Below are 21,908 nucleotides of genomic sequence, written 5' to 3'. Positions count from 1 at the left end.
ATCGTGACTTCTCTGGCTAATTCCTGCTTGCTTCTTGTCTGCAAATATCACTTCCTCCAGCTGATCTTCCTCCACCATCTTGACTAGGTTGGGTCAAGGTTATGAGAACTAGGTGTCTCTCCCTAAGAGCATCCAGTACTTACCTTATGGTGATAAGTACATTAATTCAACAAGTATTTCCTGTATGGAAAGCCTGCAATGTACCAGGTCCTGTTCTAGTGCTGGTACTGTGTGGAAATAAAAGTTCCTGCTCTCCTGGAGCTTAGGTTCCATCCAGTATTGGGACAACAGGAAACACACAAATCATATTTTAATATCTGGCAGTAAGCGCTATGGAGAAAAACAAGACTATAAGAGACAGGGGTTAGGATCATGCTGTTTGTGTAGGGTGATCTAAGAAGGCTTCTCCAGGGAAGTGATATTTGGACAGGGCCAGACCAAGCAAGGTAAACCTCACAAAGAACTGGGGGAAGTGTTCCAAGTGGAGAAGACAGTGAATCCAAGGGTCCTTGCGTGACTATCTCCCTCTAGGTGTCTTCCTCATTAAACTCACTGAGGGGCTGGTTGCACCTGGCATGCAACAGGGGCTTTAACATGTGGAACAAATGGATGGATAACATTTATTCTTCCCATCTATACACTTTTTGCATGTTATTTCCTTTATCTGGAATGTCCTTTCTGCCTACACAAGTGCCTCCCTTTCTTTAAACAATCCCCACAACTTGGTGGCTCTGTTAAGCCTAACTGGCTTGAGCCCCTGGCCTCAACAAAATCATGTACTATGGCCAAGACACCTGTGGGCACTGCAGGAGCGGATGTAGTGAGGTCACTCTCAGGTGGGCTCCCCTCAGGAGATCAGAACTCTCACTTTGAGACCAGGAGGCAACTGCTCATTATAAAGCAATGTGACCCTATCTCTGGATTAAGCTCCTTTCTCCTTCAGCCTTCAGGGTAGAGAGGAGGGGCAATTTGCCCACTCCAACTGGCCCCTCTGGCACCTGCTGGCAGAAGACCCTGAGGTATCCATTTTACAGGATTTCTAATTGTGGTAACTGAGCACATGTCTAGCAACTCCTGTGAGGCCAGCTTTGATTATACATATTTTATAAATTATATTTCTCCTTTTTAAAAACAGATTTTATTTGCTTAACTTTAGAAAGAAGGGAAGGGAGGGAGACAGAGGCAGAGAAACATCTGGCCCGAAACCCAGGCATGTGCCCTGACCAGGAGCTGAACCAGCAACGTTTTGGTTCAAAGGCCGGCCAGGGCTCTGCTTCTTTTCTACTGCTAAACTGCCCCAGAATGCTGGCCCCTTGCTCTGACACAAGTGACAGACAATCAGTCACTTCTATTTCTGTGACAGGCACTGAATATTGACTAATTCAAATAGGAAAAGTTTAGACTCACCACAATTTCTTATTTCATTTTTTATTACCAGTCAAAAATAAATTCCATATATTGTTTAGCAAATATCATTGTTTTGTGACAAAAGACACGAGTCATAACAACAAAACTCCCCGAGAGTCAAACTCATAACAATGCCAAAATAAATCACAAAAATATACAAATTAAAATCTTATGCAAAATAAATATGAGTTACTTGCTATGGTGGCTGTGACTTGCCTACCCATTTGGTGGCCACCTGCAAAAATCTCCCTTACAAAGGAAGATGTGTAGGGATGGGCCAATTCCAGGGTAGAACTCAGCTCAGGAACCAGAGGTTGGAATAGGAAGTGAAAAATTGCACTGGGAAGAGGAAGTCATCGGACCAGGAATATTTGGAAATAATTATGACCCTATGCAAGAAGTGATTATAAAAGGGGAAGGGGAGTGGGTGGAGGAAGAAGGACCATCTGTTGATAGTAAATATGTGTGCAAAGAGGTAGCTGTGGAAGAATGTGCACCTGCTTTTACTTTACACACACTAACTTGGTTCAGGCCAATGTGCTTGGCCCCACCTGGCACTCAGGTCTCAAGAACACAGCTTTGCAAGCCTCCATGTGGATCAGCAAGCTGTTCCTGTAGAAAACTAAGGGGTTTCCCCCACAGGGAACAAACGTCCAGTGTCTTTTTTCCTTCTGGCTGAGAACCCATAGGTGTCATCACCTTCTCTCAGACTTTTAGGAATAAATTCTGTGAGTGGCCAGGGGCAGGCATACTTGGTGCTAGACATTTCCTGGTCCCGAGACAGGATTCTCCAGGTACCTGAACAGGAGAGCACTTGGGTGACAGAACTCACTGGCTGAGGAAAGGACAGTACTCAGGTAGAAGGCCTACAGTCTGCCTTGCCTGATGTTGGGCCCCAGCAACTGTTTTGTCTGACAGAAGGGCCAACGTGGACCTTAGTCCCGCAGTCTCCCCCATCAGTGGGCAGCCTGGAGCTATGCAGCAGGGCCTGATTCAGTCCCAGGGAAAAGGTGCTGGGGCAGGATTTCCTGTGGGTGCAGAGCTCTGTACCACCAGCTTCAGCACAGGCCGTGATGACATCTCACACTAGGATTACAGACATGGGGGAAACGTGGCTGCCAGTTGTGTGCCTTTAAGGTGGAAACTTTTCCTGGGTCCTGAAAGTGTATAAAGAGGACAGGTAAGCCTCATCTATAAGGGAAATGGCATGGGCATGAAGAACTCATTTAGGTTGGCTTCCTACATGTTCTGTTCTCAATCTCCAAGAGACCTTGGGTTTGGACTAGAAGTAGGGAATCTGGAAAGCAGAGTTCAGGGTTCAGACTGGTCTTTGGTTGTGGGGTGGGAAGGGGATGGTATTACTTGCTAACACAGATGCCCACGAGATTCCCTCTTAGAACCTGAAGGAGTATTACGGACAAGTCACCTCTAGTGTAGATGCTGTCCCAACCCAGGGGGAAGACTTTGGTAAAAGTGAGGGCAGCCTGGGGAGCAGGGGTGAGCAAACTGAAAGGTAGGGGACCCTGCCTAACCCATCACGTCAGCCCCATCATAAGGGGACAGTTGTCCAAAGGGGCAGATAGGAGGCAAACCAATGGAGACAGTGGTGAAAATGGCCTCAACTCACCAGGAGAGCTTATCAGCAGGGTTCTCAGAAAGTCCTGGACCCAGCAAGTGACAAGAGCAGGGCTCCTCTGCTGTAGCTGGGAGTTATCAGTCCTTGATCACAGCTCCTCAGAATCCCCCAGCCTCAGTGACATCAGACTAGCCTCTGTGCACATGTCCTCAATGCTATTTGGTTCTTTCCTTCCTGGGAAGAACAGGGCCTCTGGGACCCCGACGTCTTTGGAAGGCAAGGAGGTGGAAGAGTGGGCTCCCTGAGTCAGGGACATAGCCAGAAGGTTGCAGCGGGGAGAGATAATGGCTTTTGCTTCCCGGAGTGAAAAACACTTTCAAAGTTTTTGTGGAAAACAATTTTTTAAATAAAGTTCCTTAACCCTGTCTTCCCTTCTGTATTCCCTTCCCCAAATGATATTTAAAAAGAGGAGCAATAAGCCTAATTTAGAAAGTTTCCAGTAAAAACACAGCCTTTCCTGTGGTGGCTGCTCCATGCCACAGTCCAGGGCTGGGCAGCCACTACTTCAGAGCTGTTCATAGGTCCCTGTCAGAGGCCAGCCTCCTCACAGGCTGGGGGCCACCTGGCTGCTCAGTAAGACAGGCTCTCTGCACCCTGTCTGGCCTGACAGGCTCCCTCTCTTCGGGTGGGCCCACTGGGGCGGCCCCCGCGGAGCTGACGGGGGGCCCCGGGCCCTCCTGTCAGATGGTGCTCTCAGGACCAGCTTTGTGCAGCGTGGCATTGCGCTCATTGAGGAGAGTCGTGGTCTCGTCCACCACAGGCAGCTCAGGCTTGTCCACCAAGTTCTCCGTGCAGATGGTGCACCCATCCAAAGGAAACTGAGGGGAGTTGTCCATCCGTGAGGCCAGCAGCCCGTTCTGGTACTGCTGCCGGGTGATCTGCACGAAGGAGGGGAGAGGGTCACTAAGAGCAAGGCTGGGAGGCCAAGGCCACCAGAGACCTGGGAAAGCAGGACCAGAAGGACAGAGGCTGCAAGTCCAGAAGGAGGATATGAGCAGAGGGAGTCTCTGGAAACCCATCAAGACTAAGCAGCAAGACTAAGGAAGACACTCATGTCAGGCCTGGGCCCTGCATTCTGGGTAGTGGACAGAAAAAAGAGTTGCTGATTCCCGAGGCAGTGATCCAAAGGCCCAGATGGTGGCCGCAGGAAGCACTGACCTTAATGTACTGCAGGTCCATGAGCGCCCGGACACTGAAGTCAGAGACGTACTGGCCCAGGACAGAGCTGCCAAACTGGTTGCTGCTGCCTGTCAAGGGGGCTGTGGTTGAGAGGTCTGTGCGGTCCGGGTAACTGAGGGAGGCTGAGCGGCTCAGGGGCATGGGGTGCGATGGGGAGCGGTCTGTGGGAAGACAGAGGATGTCAGGCCCCGCCACCCTGCCGCCCTCACAGCCTCTTGTCTAGCCTTGTCCCAAGGATGCCCCCACCAGGAATGAGAACACTTCTTAAGGACAATAAGAAGCTCTCACCACAGAAGCTCTGACCTCATCAAAGCAAGTGAGTTAGTTTGTTTAGCAGTGTTGCGCAATAACTATTAAAAAGCCTACCGAAACAAACAAAAAACAAAGCCAAAGACTCAGGAAGTTTATGCTACAGAACCCAAACAACTGATCAATCAAGGGCAGCACAATGGTTACCCTCGTCTCAGTAATACCTCGTGTCAATGGACATAGACCGCATATCTTTGAATTACATTAAAGATTACACAATTTGCACTCTCACAACATACACATACACACACACCTCAACATGACACCCTGCTCACAACTAAAAATGCTCTTAAGAGATCAAACATTTGTTCTGCATATGACCTGTTCTATGTGGACAGTCCTACCCACTGGTGTCTGCTGAGCCCCAGCCAGCCTGAGAGGTGTCTGCAGGCAGCAGGTTCCTTTCCCAGGAACTAGAGGCTCCAGAACTTCAGGCTTCCCATTCCCAGTTTCCAGTCCTCCTCCTGGGAGGCAAAGCCTGGGCAGTGTTGGCGGTGTCTCTTCCCACCACCAGGGGCAGCTCAGGCCTCATTCCGTTGACTGTAACCAGAAAAGGGGGATGATTCAACCTCAAATGAGGAAGGATCACACTCCTTATTCTGAAAAACAAACTGCACACATTATTATGCATCATTAGCTCTAATTTTAAAAAAACACTTAGAAAACAATAAAATCCACGAATAAGTTAACTGTGAAGGCATGCTGGCTTGTGTCAAACAAACAGGAAGTAAGACTAAGCTGATTTGCTTAGTTAAGTACTAAATTACTAACTAATTACTAAGTTAGTGGTTCAGTCAAATAGCTCAGTGAAGAGAGCAAACATCTGGGTGACTGAATGACCAATAGAGCTTTAACAAAGTGGGAGTGATTCAGTAATGTGCCATCTTAGAACATCATTCAGAAAACATGGGAAAACTGTGTGGACATTCCACAATGGGGTGGTGCACAATTATTAGAGGGTCATGTGCATGTATCTCTTACTCCAACCTAAGTAACGCCTCTGATGAAGTTCTAGAAGAAAATAGGATAGAAGAAAGAGGATATCAATATTCCACATTAAGGGGAGCATTTGAGATCTTGCTTCCTGGCAACTGTCATCAGTTCAGTTCAAATAAACTCTTATAAAAATTAAAAAAATACATCACATTAATTATTTGGATCATAGAATGCTTTTCATTAATGCTTATTAACATTCCAGAACAGGAAGTGAATTTAAAACCAACACAAATTGGTGACATGGCCTATTAAAAATAGAGGCCCTAAAGAAAAATAAAACAAAATACAAAGTGTTTGTTTCTGAATAATGAAATTACAATGCTTCTTAATTTTCTTAAGACTCTTCTATTTTCCCAATAAGCTATGTTACTTTTATGATTAAAACAAAACAATATATACAAAGAAGGAATTTTTAATTTGGCAATTCTACTTCTAAAAGAATATTCTATGGACATAATCTTAAATGTAGAAAACATTTTTCACAAAGAGGTTTACATCATGTTATTATTTAAAATACATACCCCATGCATAAGGGGGAATAGCAAATGAAGGCACATCTACTTGATGGGACCCTGTGGCTCTAACTAGAAAGCTTATGGGAAAGCATCTCTTGTCCCAGATCAAGTAAAAATAGAATTCAAACGGCGTATGCATGAACTCCTGGCCATACGTGAAACAAGAAAGTGCAGAAGAGAAAGAGGGAAGCTGGTCAGTGAAGGCCGAATGGCCTGTCTGTTCTCATCAGACATGCCCTGCTCAGAGGCCATTACCGGCTTCCAGCTTCCTCTCACAGTCAAAAGTAGACTGTGTTTGAAAGGGACCAGTAACTTTTTAGTCACCTTTTAAATTTTATTTTATTTCTCTAGAAGAGGATCAATAGTAAAGTGTGCTTTGGTACAGTGAAAAAGAAAAAAAAAACAGATGTAGGATTGTTAAATGGGAAACAGTTAAGCAAGGTGCTAGGTCCTTAGGCCTGTGGAGGCTCAGGAACTCCTCTAGGTAACACACTGGGACTGGAGCTCAAGGCACGAGCCATTCTCTCAACCTCCTCAGGGCACACCAGGCCAGGCCAGGATTCTGGTGACAAGGCCAGCATCTCCTGCCCCCGTCTGCTGCCTCAGAACGTGCGGAACAGGGATCCCTCGAGTGAGTAGGAATAAGTCTGGCCAACATAGTCCCACCAGTCCTGGAACAGGGCTCAGGAGTGCAACATACCAAAGGCCAGAGATACCATATGGCATTTGGCTTTTTCCTAAATACTCAGACTGCCACATTTTAGCTGTAAAACAAATAATAATTGAGCTCTAACTAAACATTTACATCAATTCCCTCATTGCTTCCAACAATTTTAAGGGTGTATATGAGGAAACCAAGACTTAGGGAGGCTGAGTCAGTCCCTCAGAATCATTTAGCTGGTAGCTGTGGAGATGGCGTTCCCAGGACAGCCTGACTGTGGCTGCACTGCTAACTGCCCAGCCGCTGACACCTCTGCTAGAAAGACACCAGCAGTCACAGAATGAAAAGCAAAGCCTGTGGAGAAGGGTAGAACATTTTTTAGAGAAAGCTAATATGACCAATCTGTGAGTGGCCTTGATCAGGGTGGCTGAACAGCTAGGCTCATCTGGCCTGGTTGGGAGTAACTCTCCATCCTAGCATATCATCTGAGAGAGAGAGAGAGAGAGAGTGAGTTTTTGTATGGCATGTGCATGTGTGCACACCTTTTCAAAGATTAAAGAACCTTTAGGAAAGCCCTTCCAGGACCAGGACAAAGCCACCTAGTAATTGGGCCCCAGGCCAAGCTGGCCCTTAAGTGTGAACAGGTGAGAAGCCCCAGTGCCTAGTGGGGCAGGTTAATGCAGCTGCAGTGTGTGGGCTCAGGCGACAGGTGGCAGTGCAGAGTTCTCCAGCCATGCCATGTTACCTGAGAGCCGGGAGAGTAGGGAGTTCCGCTTGCCAGGCGGACACCCGACCTGGGTTGAAGGTACTGGAGCAAAAGAGGAAAAGGTCAGTGGTGGGTGGGGTCCAGGTCAGGAGGCAGAACATGGAGCCAACAGGAATGGGCTGGAGAAGCAGACCCGCTGTCCAGGCTCCCTATAGCAGCGAGGGGGCACAATGGAAAAGGAGACACGGCTTTGACAGGGAGGGTGCTCAGGGGATGCTGGTGGACTGGTCCCAAAGTTCCCACAGGGAATCCAGAGCCCTGAGAAGCCATCTCCTTTCCCTTCTGGCCACTCCAAATGGGAACTGAGAGTCTCCAGGTCAAGGAAGAGAGCCCAGGGGCATGACCCAGGTCTCTGAGGCACTGCTGCAGGGAGAGTACCTGGAGGAAATGTCCCATAACTGTGTGCCCCTCTGAACAAGATTTCCCCAAGCTGAATGGCAAGAGATGCTCTTAGGAGAGGCAGAGAAGTCCTCCCCAAGGCTCTGGAGTCTTGTCTCTCCTCTTCCCCTCTTCCCTTCCTCAGAGGCCACTCATGCTGGTAGAGGGGCAGAGCTGTGTCATGCCCATGGATGAGCTGAACTGGGTCAATAAGCATGGATGCCCAGGTTCCCACACAGGATCCTCTTGGTCAAAGGACAACTGGCACTGCCAAGGCTCCCAGGAGCTGCAGCACCCCCCCTCACAGTGTAGCCTGTCCCCCAGCACCAAAGTGGGCTTCCACTCTCCAGCCCACAGCCACTAGGGCCCGTCTTGAGGCTTGGAGGGGTCCCAAGATGAGTGAGGAGCTGTGCTGGCCCCTTTAGCAAGGGGCATCTGGACCAACCAGGACTGAAGAAGCAGAGGACACCGGGGTGGCCAGAGAGGCCCTTCTTTGGTCTTGCCATAATCTCTCCTGGAGGTTGTCCAGTATTCTTTTTGCCCTCAAGTCCCTTTATTCTATCACAACTGACACTTAACCAAGAGGCAGCAGCTAAGCCCCAAGAAATCAAACCTGTCTGCCACCTGCCCTGGTCTGGCTCCCAACTGCGGGCACTTTGGACACCCTCACCCCTATCCCTAGGTTCCCCCCTCCCAGTTCTCATAGACAAAGCCCTGTGGCTTCCATCCACTTGCCTCCTCTCTCAGCTCTCCACCTCCCATGATGGCCAGTGAGGGCCACCATGGCCTGCTTACCAGCTGGCCCAGTCTACCATCATATTTCCCCTGCTCAAAGACCATTAACAGCTTCCTGCTTACTATCACAACCACACACCATCAACTTTCTGGGGCTCCCCAACTCATCCTTACTCCTCAGTTTTCCTCCCCTGTGGCAGGGCAGTTTCCCTCCTATCTCAGGACACACTCTCAGCTCCTTCCAGGCCTTTGCTCAGAATCCCTCCCCACCCCATCCCATCCTATGAATCCTGTCCAAAGGAGCAAGTCACTCTGCTCTTCCAGGCCACCTCCTCCAGGCCCCAGTGGCTCTAGCACTCACTGGTCTCCCTCTCCTCAAACCACCTAGGTTATGAACCATCTAGGTCCCAAGGTGCTGGGGGCCACTCACTGCTGCTCCACTCCAGGGCCGCTGGAGGGCAGCACCAGGACAGCCCAGCAACTCACCAGGGGGGCCTGAGGACAGGGCCATGGTCCCATAGTAGGAGAAGGCACCCGTCTCAAACTTCATGTTCTCCTTCCCAGCCTCCACCTCCACTTTCCCCTGAAAGAACACAGGGTTAAGGTTACAAAGTGAGAAAAATAAAACAAAACAAAACAAAAACAATGAGGCAAAAGGAAGACATGAGGGGTAATGGCACTCTGAGCCCAAGGGAAGAGCTTGGGGGACCTGACCTGAGGGCTCAAAGGTGGTCACTCCGAAGAGAACAGACAACAGAGAACACTGGCTCAGAGCAGGCCATACACAGTCTCTGGGCAGGAAAGCCCTGCGTCCCCACCATCTCAGCAGTAGGGGGAGCAGGTGCAGGTAGGCACTCACCTGCAGGATGAGGATAAAGTAGTCAGCTGGCTTGTTCCGGGTGTACAGATAGTGGCGGACATAGTATTTGTTGTGCTCATCAAACTTGAGTTCCTGAATGACATCTGGGTACTTGAGCAGCCGAAGCAGGATCTTCTCTGATATCAGGGAAGGGCAGAACTGGGGGACCTCTGCAGGGGGAAAGAGGAGGATTTCATATGGGGCCAGGCTGGGCCCGCCAGGACACAATCACTGCAGTGCAAGGACAGCTCTCTCACTGCTAGGACCTTCCATTTAGTTCTGAGGGAAGGAAGAGCCCTAAGCTCCAGGCGGGTCAGACTAGAGTCTGTCTGCCTGCTAGGCTTGAACAAGGGCCCCTGCACTACCAGGGTATGACCTTGGCAAGTTATTTAACCTGTATCTCAGTTTCCTCATCTGTAAAATGGGAATTAAAAACTTCAGAGTTGTTGTGAGGTTAAACAGGTTAATACATGTAAAGCACTCAGACACATTATTGGCATATGGAAAATGTCTGATAAATGTTATTATCATTATTATCATTATCAACATCATCCATATCCTGCCAGAAAAAAGCAAAGGAAAAGGATTTATTAAAGTCAGATTGGTGTCAGGGGAGGGAGTGGGCAGGCTCTTTCTCATCCATCACCCAGGTCCCCAAGGGAGCTGTGAATCCCAGGTGAGAGACATGACATTGATCTAGAGGTCAAATCCTGCAGTCAAGTCCAGCATATGCAGGTAGAGGGGAGGTGGGAGAGACAAGAACAGAGCTAGTACAGGCTCCTCAAGGGGATGAGCCAGACAAGGACCGTGCACTGCATCTGGGTGGGCCCACAGCACGTGCAAGGGCCTACTTCTCCCTCCTACTCAACGAGACTCGATGAGCCCATTTCAGGTCCTCCTGGGGCTTATTTATTTCAAAAGTAACTTGACGCTTCCTAGAAGTTTGCAAGAGGGAAAGCAAATCACAGGGCTCACCCAAGGATGTGGGAGCTGCCTGGCCCCATCTGGGTTTCCCTGCACTTTGCATCTGTATAGCCTCACCCTATGGGGGAAGTAGCCAGGGACCCAGTCCTTTTCCCTCTGTGACTGTCCCACCAACGATGAAGGCCCTCCTTTCACTCTTACCTGTGGACAGAAAGCGGTGAGCAGCTAGGAGTAGCTGAGGTGAAATTTTCACCTTGAGTTCGTTGTCAGCATCCTTGAAGGCTGAGAAGTCCCGTTTGTTCTTTTCAGACACCCGTTTCCGGCTTCGGTTGTCAGCTGCAAGAGAATGAATCTGGAGCTGAGCATGCTGTCCCCACAGTGGACTCAGAAATAGACTGGAACCACTTTGCCAGCTCTCAGCTCAGCAGTTCCTCCCTCCGCACTGAAGCTGCAGTGCCTGGGCCAGGGCAGGTCCCCAGGCTGGTGCTAAGGCACAAAGGCAGGGGGAACCAAGACAGCCTCTGCTCCCTGGTCTAAGCAACATGCTCCCAAACCACCGCAGCCTACATCCTGCACTGTGGACTTACCACCCAGGACAGCAGATGTCAGGCCTAAGGGGGAAAGGACTCTGGGCCTGTGGGGAGGGTGGGACTCACTGTACATATCCGACTCGTCCAGGATCTCAGACTTGATGATCTCCTCAATGACGTCCTCCAGGGTGACCAGGCCCAGAACCTCATAGAAGGGGTCACCTTCACCCTCGTTGTTCACCTTCTGCACAATGGCCAGGTGGGACTTCCCTGGCAGACAACGCAATGAGTCAGACAAGAGCAGAGGAACCAGTCATGAGACTCCTCCACCAAAATGTTAACACATTTGGGGTCATGCGTTATTAGGGTGGGGTCAGGGGTGGGTTTTTTTCCTTTTCTGTAGTTCCTGAAGTTTCTATTGCAAAAAGATACTGCTTTAATGAAAAATAAAACCAAAAGTATTTTTTGATATTAGGGCATTAAGGACCATTGGTTTAAATAGAATGAAAATGACAAGGTCCTTCTGGGGAGGGAAAAACCCATACTGACAACCGGTGGGCAGAGAAGCCCTAGGTGAGTGCCAGCTGGACAAGGGGCTCCTCAGAGGGCACCCACCTTCCATGGGGCTCAAGGGCCATTGACAATGCTTCAGTGGGCTCCTTAGCAAAACTGCCCTGCAAGTACCCTGGGGCCATGCCACTCACTGCCCAATGCTAAGGCTCTGCATTCCCAAAGCCATTAACAAATTAGCCCAACATAATTAGGCCAGGCAGGCACTATAATTAGAGAAGGGCCACCATTTCAACCTAAAGCAAGAGAAAGTTAGGAAGGGAGTTGGAGGAAAACCTTCCACAGAAGCTTTGTAAGGTGGTTGGGTTTCCCAGGCTTTCTTGGGCCCCACACCCTGGCCCTGTGCCCCTGAACCCAGTGTGTGACAACAGGGAGACAGCCCAGAGAGCTTGGCCCAGACTCCAAGTTGAACAAACAGTAGGACACAGATTTGGAACAGCGTGAGGGAGAAAGCCCTGGGAGAGCTGCGAAGGTCAGGTCAGAGTCTCCTCACAGCTTCCCCTTTACAATCGAATCTTAGGGCCTCACTCTAAGGATGTCCCTGTAGACGATGTTCTCTAGATTTCTTAAGGCCACAGGAAATTCCCAAACCCTAGCATATGCTCTTTAGAACTTCTAGAGGCCTCTTAGGGAGAACAGAGATGCTAGTTCTCATTTCCTTTGAAAAAAGTATTGTAAAAAATATCTGCGTGCACCCAAGTGATGGGGAGAAATATTGTCCTGTGAAACATTCTCACACACACAGTGCAGGTCACTATGATACACTTATTTCTATCTTTGAGTTGTGGTCAAAACACTATCAACACCTTGCTAGACAAAACCATGGCTAGACTCACTTTTAAAATTTCCTTGTGCCACTGGCTGGTATGGCTCAGAGGATTGAGCGCTGGCCTGCAAACCAAAGGGTCACCAATTCGATTTCCACTTGGGGCACAAGCCTGGGTTGCGGGCTAGGTCCCCAGACGGGAGCGTGTAAGAGGCAACCACACATGGATGTTTCTCTCCTCTTTCTCCCTCCCTTCCGCCAGGGCCCTCAAGCAGCAGCCAGTCCGGGCCAGGGCCTGGCCACTGTGCCTGCTGGAGGCAGCCCATCCAGGAGAGCCCTCTGGGGAGGAAAAAAAACGCTGTGAGGGGCCTGGGGTAGCTAGTTTAGCTTGTGTCATCAGACAGGAACCAGAATTAAAGCAGGTAGCTTTTACTGCCTTCCAGACTAGCAAACTCTAGAAGCCTGGTGAGCCCAGTGTGAGGGAGATGGGCCTTCACAGGCACTCTGGTTGGTGAGCAGGAAAACAGGCACATTTCAGGATGACTTGGCAACATGTCTCAAAACAAAGGGTCCCTAACCTTGGCCTGAGAAATTCCATTTGTAGGAACTTACCCTGTGTATATAATCTTCACTAAAGCAGAAAGACACAAAAGCCAAGAGGGTGATCAAAACATTTTTTCACAGAGCCTCAAACCAGAGACAACTGAAATCAATATCATTGGAGCAGGAAGGCTGAACAGGGGCTACTGCTGCCTGGGGAGAGACAGCAGGGCCAGAGGGACAAAATGTGGAACAAAACCCAAGACAGGGCACTAGTGGAAGAGCAAGTGATGGGACAGAATGTGTGGTACCATCTGCCCGCATAGAAATGGGGGGTGGGGGACAGGGAACCTTGAAATGTCTGGAAGTAACAGTGGTCACCTCTGGGGGCTTTTGAAGTTGAGGAGGAGCTATTATAGCTTACTCTATATTCCTCCATATTGTTCTACTTGATGGGCATGTTTTACTTCTATATTATTATTATTAATCCTCACCTAAGGATATGTTTACTGGTTTTAAAGAGAAAGGAAGGGAGAGAGAAACATCAGTCCGGTTGCCTCCCATATGCAACCTGACTGGGGATCAAAATCACAACCTAGTATGTGCTCTGACCAGGAATCGAACCTGCAACCTTTTGGTACACAGGACAATGCTCCAACCAACTGAGCAACCCAGCCAGGGCAACTTCTATACTTTTTTAATTGAGAAAAAATTAAGGGGAAGCCCTGACTGGTGTGGCTCAGTAGACTGAATGCCAGCCTGCAAACCAAAAGGTTGCCAGTTCAATTCCCAACCCGAGTACATGCCTGGGTTGCAGGCCAGGTCCCCAGTAGGGGGCCCGTGAGAAGCAACCACACATTGATGTTTCTCTCTCTCCCTTTCTCCCTCTCTCCCCCCTCTCTAAAAATAAAAAATAAATAAAATATTTTTTAAAAATTAAGGAATGCAAAGGAAACCGGTGAGAGAGTCTAGCATGAGCAAGGGCCCTGTGCCTGTACTGAGGCACATGGAGCCCCAGGAATAGGGCGCATCTCTGAATGCTGCCCAGTTAGCAGCACCCTGCTCATACCCCAGAAGTCAGAGCCCCTGCAGATTCAGCTTCAATGATACAAGAAAATGTCTGCCCACTGAAACTTCCAATCAACCCACAGTCAAGGGTTGCACTAGGCCTCACCAGGAAAGGCTGGCAGCTCCTCTAAAAAACAGAAATATCCCTCCTGTGGGTGAAACAAGCTGATTCCTTGAGCCTGATTAAAGCCACTCTCAGCCTCTCTGCTTTCTGAGGGTACTTTGTGGAACCGAGTGGTATATATGGTGCCCTCTAGTGACAGCACCATCAAGCGGGGTACCCTGTAGATGTGCCAACCTGGAACACAGCCTAGTCACCCCTATTCTGTACCCGAAAGCGCCTGGTGCACTGGAGTTGACTATGGCTGGCCACTTGGGGGCCCCACACAAAGGACCACTCAGTCACTCTCTGCTGATCCAACCATCGGACCCTGGGCTGTGTTTGCCTTTCCTAATTTTTCTTCCCCGAAAGGGCAGGGTTTTTTTCATTTGTTTTTTTGGTCTTAGCAGAATGTTCCTCTTCCAAAGTCAGCAGTGACATACAATAGTGGGGGTCTTATGCTCAGGCCACTGCCTCTAACCAGGGCCACTCTCTCCTTCCTCCAGGAATCTCCTGATGTTCCTCTGACCTTAGGGCCTGCTCTCTGGGGTTTCTAGAGGCTGCACAGTGCAGTTCCTCTTAATGCAAGAGTACCCCAGGGCTCAGTCCTTGCATCTGCTCCCTTGCCTCATGACTTTAAATACAAACTATGTGGCAAGGCATCTCAAACAAATATTTGCAGCCCAGCCCTCTTCTGTGCTCTCCAACTCATATATCCAACTGCTCGCTAACAGCAAGATCCATGTGGATGTCTAACACCTTGAACTTACTACCAAAACCAAGCTCCTGCCCTTCCCCCTGCCTTCCCCATCTTTCTCTATCCAGCTGACCGGCATGAGGAAGAAAACTTTGCCTCCTCCATTATTCTACCCTTCTACATCCAACCCTTTCAGCAGATCTGTCAGCTCTGCCTGCAAGAAGCACCCAGAATCCAACCTCTTCTGGCAGTCTCCACTGCTACCATTCTGGGCCACATGTGTCTCCCTCTCACCCAGAGGGTAGAAACAGCTTCTTACCATTGCTCTGTTTCATCCTGGGTCCACTTTCAACACAGCAGCAAGGGGGACCCCCTCACCGGGATGTCAGGTGGCCTCACGCATCATTCCACTCACAAGCCACAGTCCTCAGTGGCCAGGTCCCAAAGCCCCTCATGCACCTCACCAGCCTCTTACTCCTCTCTCCTGTGCTGAGGTCAGCCTTAGCCTTCTTGCTGTCAACACCTAAGGCTGATCCCTTCACCTGGCCATTTCTCCTCCACACACCCGCATAGCTCACCCCCCCTTTAGGTTTTCGTTCAAATGTCACCCTCTTAGTAACAGCCTCACTTACAACAACCCCTCCTCTAACACCCAAGCCAGTCCTTAGTTTATCACCTAAAATAAATTATATAACATGTTTATTCACTTTATCCCTTATAGTCCCTCTTCTCCTATAAGATTGCGAGTCCATTACAGCAGGAGATTCAGTCTGTGTTCCCAAAACTTGGAACAGTGAGTGGCATCAAGTAAGCATTCAGTAAATGTTTGTGGGGAAACGACTTAGTCCACATGGGAAGGCAGAAAGGGATGGAGACTAGAGAAATGATCATTTTGAATTTTAGCAATAAAAGGTTTCTGTAATTCAGAAATAACTGTTAACTGATTTACCTTTTAAAATAAAGAGGATCAACTTAGGACTTACATGTTTATGATTCTTAATTTATGGAATTTAAATCTAATATAGAATTTTATTTTTTATGTTACCTCATCCTTTTTTAAAAGATTTTATTTATTTATTTTTAAAGAGAGGGGAAGGGAGGGAGAAAGAGAGAGAAACATCAATGTGCAAAAGATACATTCATCAGTTGCCTCTCACACGCCCCCAACTGGGGACCTGGCCCACAACCCAGGCATGTGCCCTGACCAGGAATCGAACCAGCACATTTTGGTTTTGCAGGCTGGCACTCAATCCACTGAGCCACACCAGCCAGGGCTGAGTTACCTCCTCTTACTATTGGTGTCCATTCAACTGGATAACTGGATTTTGGAGGTGGTTACGGAAAGAAATAAAACATGAAAAGTTAAATAATACATCTATTCTAAAGGCTGAGAATCCCACATTTTTTTCAAAGCAATCTTTATTCAAAGAAAAATGACTGAGAAATATAGCTAAATGTTCATATTTGGCCAATCCATAGAAAATTGCTGATATTCAACTATTTTTGACCAACAAAAATAATCTCATATGATTTAACCTAACAGTATGGGGAATTCAAAATGGTTTTTGTTTTCTTTTTTGTACTTTTCTGAGTAGAAATTTCAAATTCTCCATAGTCAGTAGCATAAATCTTATCATTAGACAGATGCACATACATTAAATTTTAAAAGACTCTCATACTGCTTCCTCTGGGGACTGGGACTTCCTGAGCCTTTAATTCAAGCACTGTTCAGAACCTGGCTGTGGAGAGGAGCACCTTGAAGTCACTGTCTCTCAGTCGCCTCTGGGCCACACCCAGCTGCCAGCTTGCCCCAACGCCCTTTGTCACCCTGTGTCCAGTCAGCCAGTCTCCTCCAGGTCAGAGAACTGCACTGTGCAGCCTCTAGAAATGCCAGAGAGGCCAAGGAAACCAGAGGGCAAATCCAAGCTTCTTCCACTGCCCTCTCTCACCTGGAACAGGGGCAAGAAGTGAAACAACCCAGACCTGCATCCAGAGAGAACCCCTCCCCTGAATCTGCCCTGGGTACCCCAGCTTGCGCCCCAGTTCTTCCTTTCCCTTGCACGACTGTTCTGTTACTGGCTTGTGCCACTGGCCAACTGGCGTCCACGTCCCCATGGAGCAGGCTACAGCTCAGCCAGGCCTGCACTGTCACTCTGCTCCTTTCCATATCCCCCATCTTCACCCCTCCCCACCAAGCCTTGCACACAGCAGATGCTCCAGGCTCTTTGCTGGATATACACAGGTGGTAGTCTCCAGAAGCTGAAGGAAGCCCAGTCCCCAGCCTTTGCTGTGCCCTCCTTCCTCATAAAAAGCTTTCTCTCTAAAGGACAAATCACTAGGTGCTGGGTTTCAAAGTCCACAGGGCTCTCAGAGGGCCCTACTCACCAGTTCTGGCTGCATTTCTCACAGATTAGATCTCTCCCAAGATGCTGTGATCAGCATACTCCTTGCTGGCATCCCTGGAAAGTCCTGCTTCCCAACACCCCAGGTCCCCAGGAGTAGCCTTAGCTCTCAGTTCCTCCTGAGGTGCCCTCCTTTCCTAGGAATCCCTTCCTTTCTCCTCCCTCCACCCTGGCCACAGACAACAGCAGGATTAAGTGACTATTAATAGTGCTGACCTCAACCAGTAGGAGGAGAGGACAGCCCAGCCAGATGCAGGCAGGGCAGGAGAGAACCCAGGAGGACACAGAGCAGTAGCAGAACCCCTGCACAGCGGTCCCAACCCACACCCCTCAGCTCCAAGGTGGGAGGGTAATCCCCCACAGAGAAGGCTAGGCTGAGAGGGGCAGGGTGAAGATGTTTAATCAATAAGCAATTTAAAAGAACACTGAGGAGGTCCTTCATTTTAACATAAATTAATATATATTATCAGACCACGGAGACTAAAACAGTGCAGACTAAAAACTGTTGAAAAAAAGAGCATTTTTTCTTCAGGATTTGGTAGTATGTGTCAAAATGTAAAATGTCCCTGGCTGGTGTAGCTCAGTGGATTGAGCACGGGCTGCAGCGTGAGAGGCAACCACACATTAATGTTTTTCTTCCTCTCTTTCTCCCTCCCTCCCTTACCCCCTCTCTAAAAATAAATAAAGTCTTTTTGAAAATGTAAAATGTATAAAATCTGGACTCAGCCAATCTTCCACTTCTAAGAAAAACCTTAATACAAAAGAAATAGCCTGACCGAAGTGAGAGGTGTGCCTAGGAGGGTCTGCCCAAGTACTTTATGGCACAGTACTGCAGCCACTGAAAAAAGAGGCTGACGCACAGAAATATAAAGAGATGGTGCTCACTATTTGTGTACAGCAGAAAAGCTGAAGAACAGGATAGTAAGAGCACTCAATAGTAGTTCCTCATGCTTTGGCTTACTGCATTTTAAAATCAGTATATATTATTTTATTTTTTCCTTTTATAATCAAAAGAGGTAAGAATGTGATATCTCATTTTGAGAGAGGGAGAAAAGCAATATAGTTCATTGCTGACTTACTTGAAGAGAATGTACCAAAAATATTTGCATTTTGGATGGTGGAATAAGAGTGACTTTCATTTTTTTAAATATTTTATTGTTTATACTATTACAGTTGCCTCAATTTTTCCCCCTCTGTCCCCCCCCACTCCCTTAGGCAACCCCCACACTGTTGTCCATGTGCATGGGTCCTGCATATATGTTCTTACACTAATCCCTTCACCTTCTTTCAACCAGTCCTCTCTTCCCCTCCCCTCTTACAACTCTGTCTGTTCCATGCTTCTATGCCTCTGATTATGTTTTGTTCCTTAGTTTATTTTGTTCATTACATTCCACTTATATGTGAGATCATATGATATTTGTCTTTCACTAACTGGCTTATTTCACTTAGCATAAAAGTCTCCAGGTCCATCCATGCTGTTGCAAAAGGTGAGCTCTTTCTGTTTTACTCTGGGTAGTACTCCATAGCGTAAATGTATCACAGCTTTTTTATCTATTCATCTACTGATGGGCACTTGGGCCGTTTCCAGATATTGGCCATTGTAAACAACATTGCTATGAACATTAGAGTGCATAGGTTCTTCTGAATTGGTGTTTCAAGATTCTTAGTATATATTTCCAGAAGTGGAATCACTGGGTCAAAGGCAGTTCATTTTTAATTGTCTGAGGAAACTCCATACTGCTTTCCACAGTGGCTGCACCAGTCTGCATTCCCACCAACAGTGCACTAGGATTCCCTTTTCTCCACATCCTTGCCAGCACTTGTTGTTTGTTGATTTATTAATGATGGCCATCCTAACCGGTGTGAGGTGATAAATCACTGTGGTTTTAATTTGCATCTCTCTGATGGCTAGTGATGTTGAGCAATGACCCATTGACATGTGACTTTGTATGTACTCTTTGGACAAGTATCTACTCAAGTCCTTTGCCCATTTTTTAATTGGATTGTTTGTCTTCCTAGTGTTGAGTCGTATAAGTTCTTTATATATTTTGGAAATTAAACCTTTGTCTGATGTATCATTGGCAAATATGTTCTCCCATACAGTGGGTTCCCTTTTCATTTTGATGATGGTTTCTTTAGCTGTGTAGAAGCTTTTTAATTTGATGTAGTTCCATTTGTTTATTTTTTTCCTTTGTTTCCCATGACCTAGGAGATATATTGGCAAATATATTGCTACACGAAATAATCTGAAATTTTATTGTCTATGTTTTCCTCTAGGATTTTTATGGTATTGTGACTTATATTTAAGTCTCTTATCCATTCTGCATTTATTCTGGTGTATGGTGTAACCTGGTGGTTTAGTTTCCTTTTCTCACATGTACCAGTTCAGCTCTCCCAACACCATTTATTAAAGAAGCTGTCTTTACTCCATTGTGTGCTCATGCCCCCTTTGTCAAATGGTGACTTTCATTTCTTTTTTAAGATTTTATTTACTTATTTTTAGAGAAAGAGGAAGGGATGGAGAAAGAGAGGGACAGAAACACCAATGTGTGGTTGCCTCTCACATGCCCCCTACTGAGGACCTGGCCCGAAACCCAGGCTTGTGCCCTGACTGGGAATCAAACCAGCAACCTTTTGGTTCCCAGGCCCACGCTCAATCCACTCGAACCACACCAGTCAGAGCTGGTGACTTTCATTTCTTAATCTTTTCTACTTTTCTCAAAGCTTCTATAATAAATATACTACTTTCTTTTTACTTTTTAAGCTTTGTTCACCTCCCCTGTGGAGTGTGCCAGTAGTGGACACCAGGATGGACTTAACCCTCTCTCCCCCTTTTACTACTAGACATGATTGCTTCCAGTTTTTTCCTGCTGTCCCTGTAAGTCCATCATTTAACCCATGCGATATGTCAATATATTTCAACATGTATTTAGGTCAAAAGTTCCGTGCATTGACGAAGTTTTTAGAAACTTCCAAATTGTCTTCTGTATATTAGGAGGCCCAGTGTGCACTTTCACCGGCACAAATTATATTCAGTGGTTCTTGATGTATTCGTCAACCACTAGCACAGAGGCTAAACATGCAGCGGGTACTCAATAAGGCAGCTATTCAATAAATATCACCAATGAAAGAACTTGAAAAAACTGCATTATAATTGGTTATGTTTTTAAAGGAAAGAAATAAAAACAGAAGGCAAGACAAAGAGATAAAGAGAGTAAAGTAGAAAACAAAAGAGAAGGTGATAGGAGGGCAACCACAGGAAAAGAAGAAATGGAAAAGCAAACACAGTAGCCCACTTGCCAAAACAGACAGAGGTCCACAGAGAAAAGGATTTCTAGACACTTCCTGGGAGACTTGCCCCACCACCCTGAGCCAGCACCTCCCATGCACACGGGAGAGAGCCCTGGCTGTCCAGAACCTTTTAGAACAGTGTCTCCAAAGGAGCACTCATCCAACACAAACAAGCAATTTTAGCTTTTGTTTATAAACAGGCTGACCAAGATCCCTGGAAGGAAATCCCCCGAATTAAGCAAGCACAAGGATGTACAGCGGCAACCTCCCGACCCCTGCCAGCCCTGTCAATCAGCATAGAGGAAACAGTAACCATGGAGTCAGGGCTCAAGAGTTGGCCAAAATAATTTAAAATTATTAAGAAAACTATTTGAAACATGGATTTATAGTCATTGTCAGTACTGACAAATCCCACCTTGAAAAAGGATGTAACATATGTGCTAGAGATAATATGAATGGTAACTATTAACAAGACATTTAGAAATTATGGTTATTTCACCTCTACCTCTTTTTTATTTTAATCTTCACCCAAGGACATTTTCTCATTATTTTTAGAGAGAGAGGGAGGGAGGGAGGGAGGAAGGGAGAGAGAAAGGGAGAGACACATCAGTTGGTTGGCTGCCTTCTTACACATGCCTCCATTGGGATGGAACCCACAACCTGGGCATGTGACCTAAGTGGGAATCAAACCCATACATAACCTTTGGGCCTGTGGGACGACACTCCAGCTAACTGAGCCACACCAGCTAGGGCTCATCTTCACATCTTTAAAAAAAATATGTGTTTGTTTCATAATATATGTATTAGAAAACAGTACATGTATATATAACTTTTGAGAGAATAGAGGTACAAATTAAAATTTTTTTGTAATGATCACAAAATTTTGGAGAACTCCCTTTAGAACAGCCTTATAAAGATGGTGAGGCCTTAGTTGTCCCTTCCCACAGCAGGCACTCAGGTGTCCCCTTCAGGGCCCACCTTCCCCCAGCCACAGAGTCGCTAGGGTGCACACAGGGTAGCATGTGGTGGGAAGCATGGTCCAATTGCTGCTCTGGATACCCCTCCTATGACTGACCCCACTCTTCACGGGAGAAAATTGAGGCTCGGAGAGGTTGCCAGGACCACCCCAGGAAGGGTGAATAAGCTGGGATTCAGTTAAGAAACTTCTCCAAACAGCCTTCACTCAACCAGAGAGCCCTAAGGGTTAAGCTGTTACAGACAGGGTGTCAGGAGACCCTAAAGTTCTCTTTCACTCTGGGGACAAGTCTTCATGTTGTTGATTTTTCACTTAGCCAGTAGTCACTACTTTTTAAATCTTTTATTATGGAAAATATCAAGCATACAGAAAGGAGAAAAAATAATACAATTATATCTTCAGGGCCCTTCACCTAATTTCAACTAACTCCCTTGGCCAATCTGGTTTCCTCTTTCTGCCTACCCACTTCACTGGCTTATTTTGAAGCAAATCCCAGGTTTTATCTGTGAACATCTATAAATTTTACAAGCATTTTAGTAAGTAAAGACTCTTTTTAAAAGCAAAACCACAACAGTAATACCACATACAGTAATTCCTTAAGAT

General features: G+C 47.1%; 1 protein-coding gene across 4 annotated transcripts in view; it reads right to left on the bottom strand.

Annotated features, from left to right (window-relative positions):
• Positions 1 to 1,412: 1,412 nt before the first annotated feature.
• Positions 1,413 to 21,908, bottom strand: part of CNNM4 (cyclin and CBS domain divalent metal cation transport mediator 4) — a 37,412-nt gene continuing 16,916 nt past the window's right edge. Inside the window, exons 2-8 of one of the 4 annotated variants that reach the window (XM_045827558.1) lie at positions 11,022 to 11,165; positions 10,567 to 10,701; positions 9,442 to 9,611; positions 9,069 to 9,165; positions 7,449 to 7,511; positions 4,202 to 4,383; positions 1,413 to 3,921 (exon numbers count right to left, since the gene is read on the bottom strand). In XM_045827558.1, coding sequence (XP_045683514.1) covers positions 3,724 to 3,921; positions 4,202 to 4,383; positions 7,449 to 7,511; positions 9,069 to 9,165; positions 9,442 to 9,611; positions 10,567 to 10,701; positions 11,022 to 11,165 — 989 coding nt within the window. In that variant the 3' untranslated portion in view covers positions 1,413 to 3,723. Of the gene's footprint in view, positions 3,922 to 4,201; positions 4,384 to 4,875; positions 5,543 to 7,448; positions 7,512 to 9,068; positions 9,166 to 9,441; positions 9,612 to 10,566; positions 10,702 to 11,021; positions 11,166 to 21,908 lie in introns of those variants that run through there. The other 3 variants (XR_006784389.1, XM_045827559.1, XM_045827560.1) reach the window with 3 other exon arrangements.

This window comes from Phyllostomus hastatus, unplaced genomic scaffold (genome assembly GCF_019186645.2).
Source record: "Phyllostomus hastatus isolate PE091 unplaced genomic scaffold, TTU_PhHast_1.1 phas_scaffold_78, whole genome shotgun sequence".
Taxonomy (NCBI): Eukaryota; Metazoa; Chordata; class Mammalia; order Chiroptera; family Phyllostomidae; genus Phyllostomus; species Phyllostomus hastatus.
The sequence above is the reverse complement of the archived record's forward strand: the minus strand, read 5'-3'. Positions and strand labels throughout refer to the sequence as shown.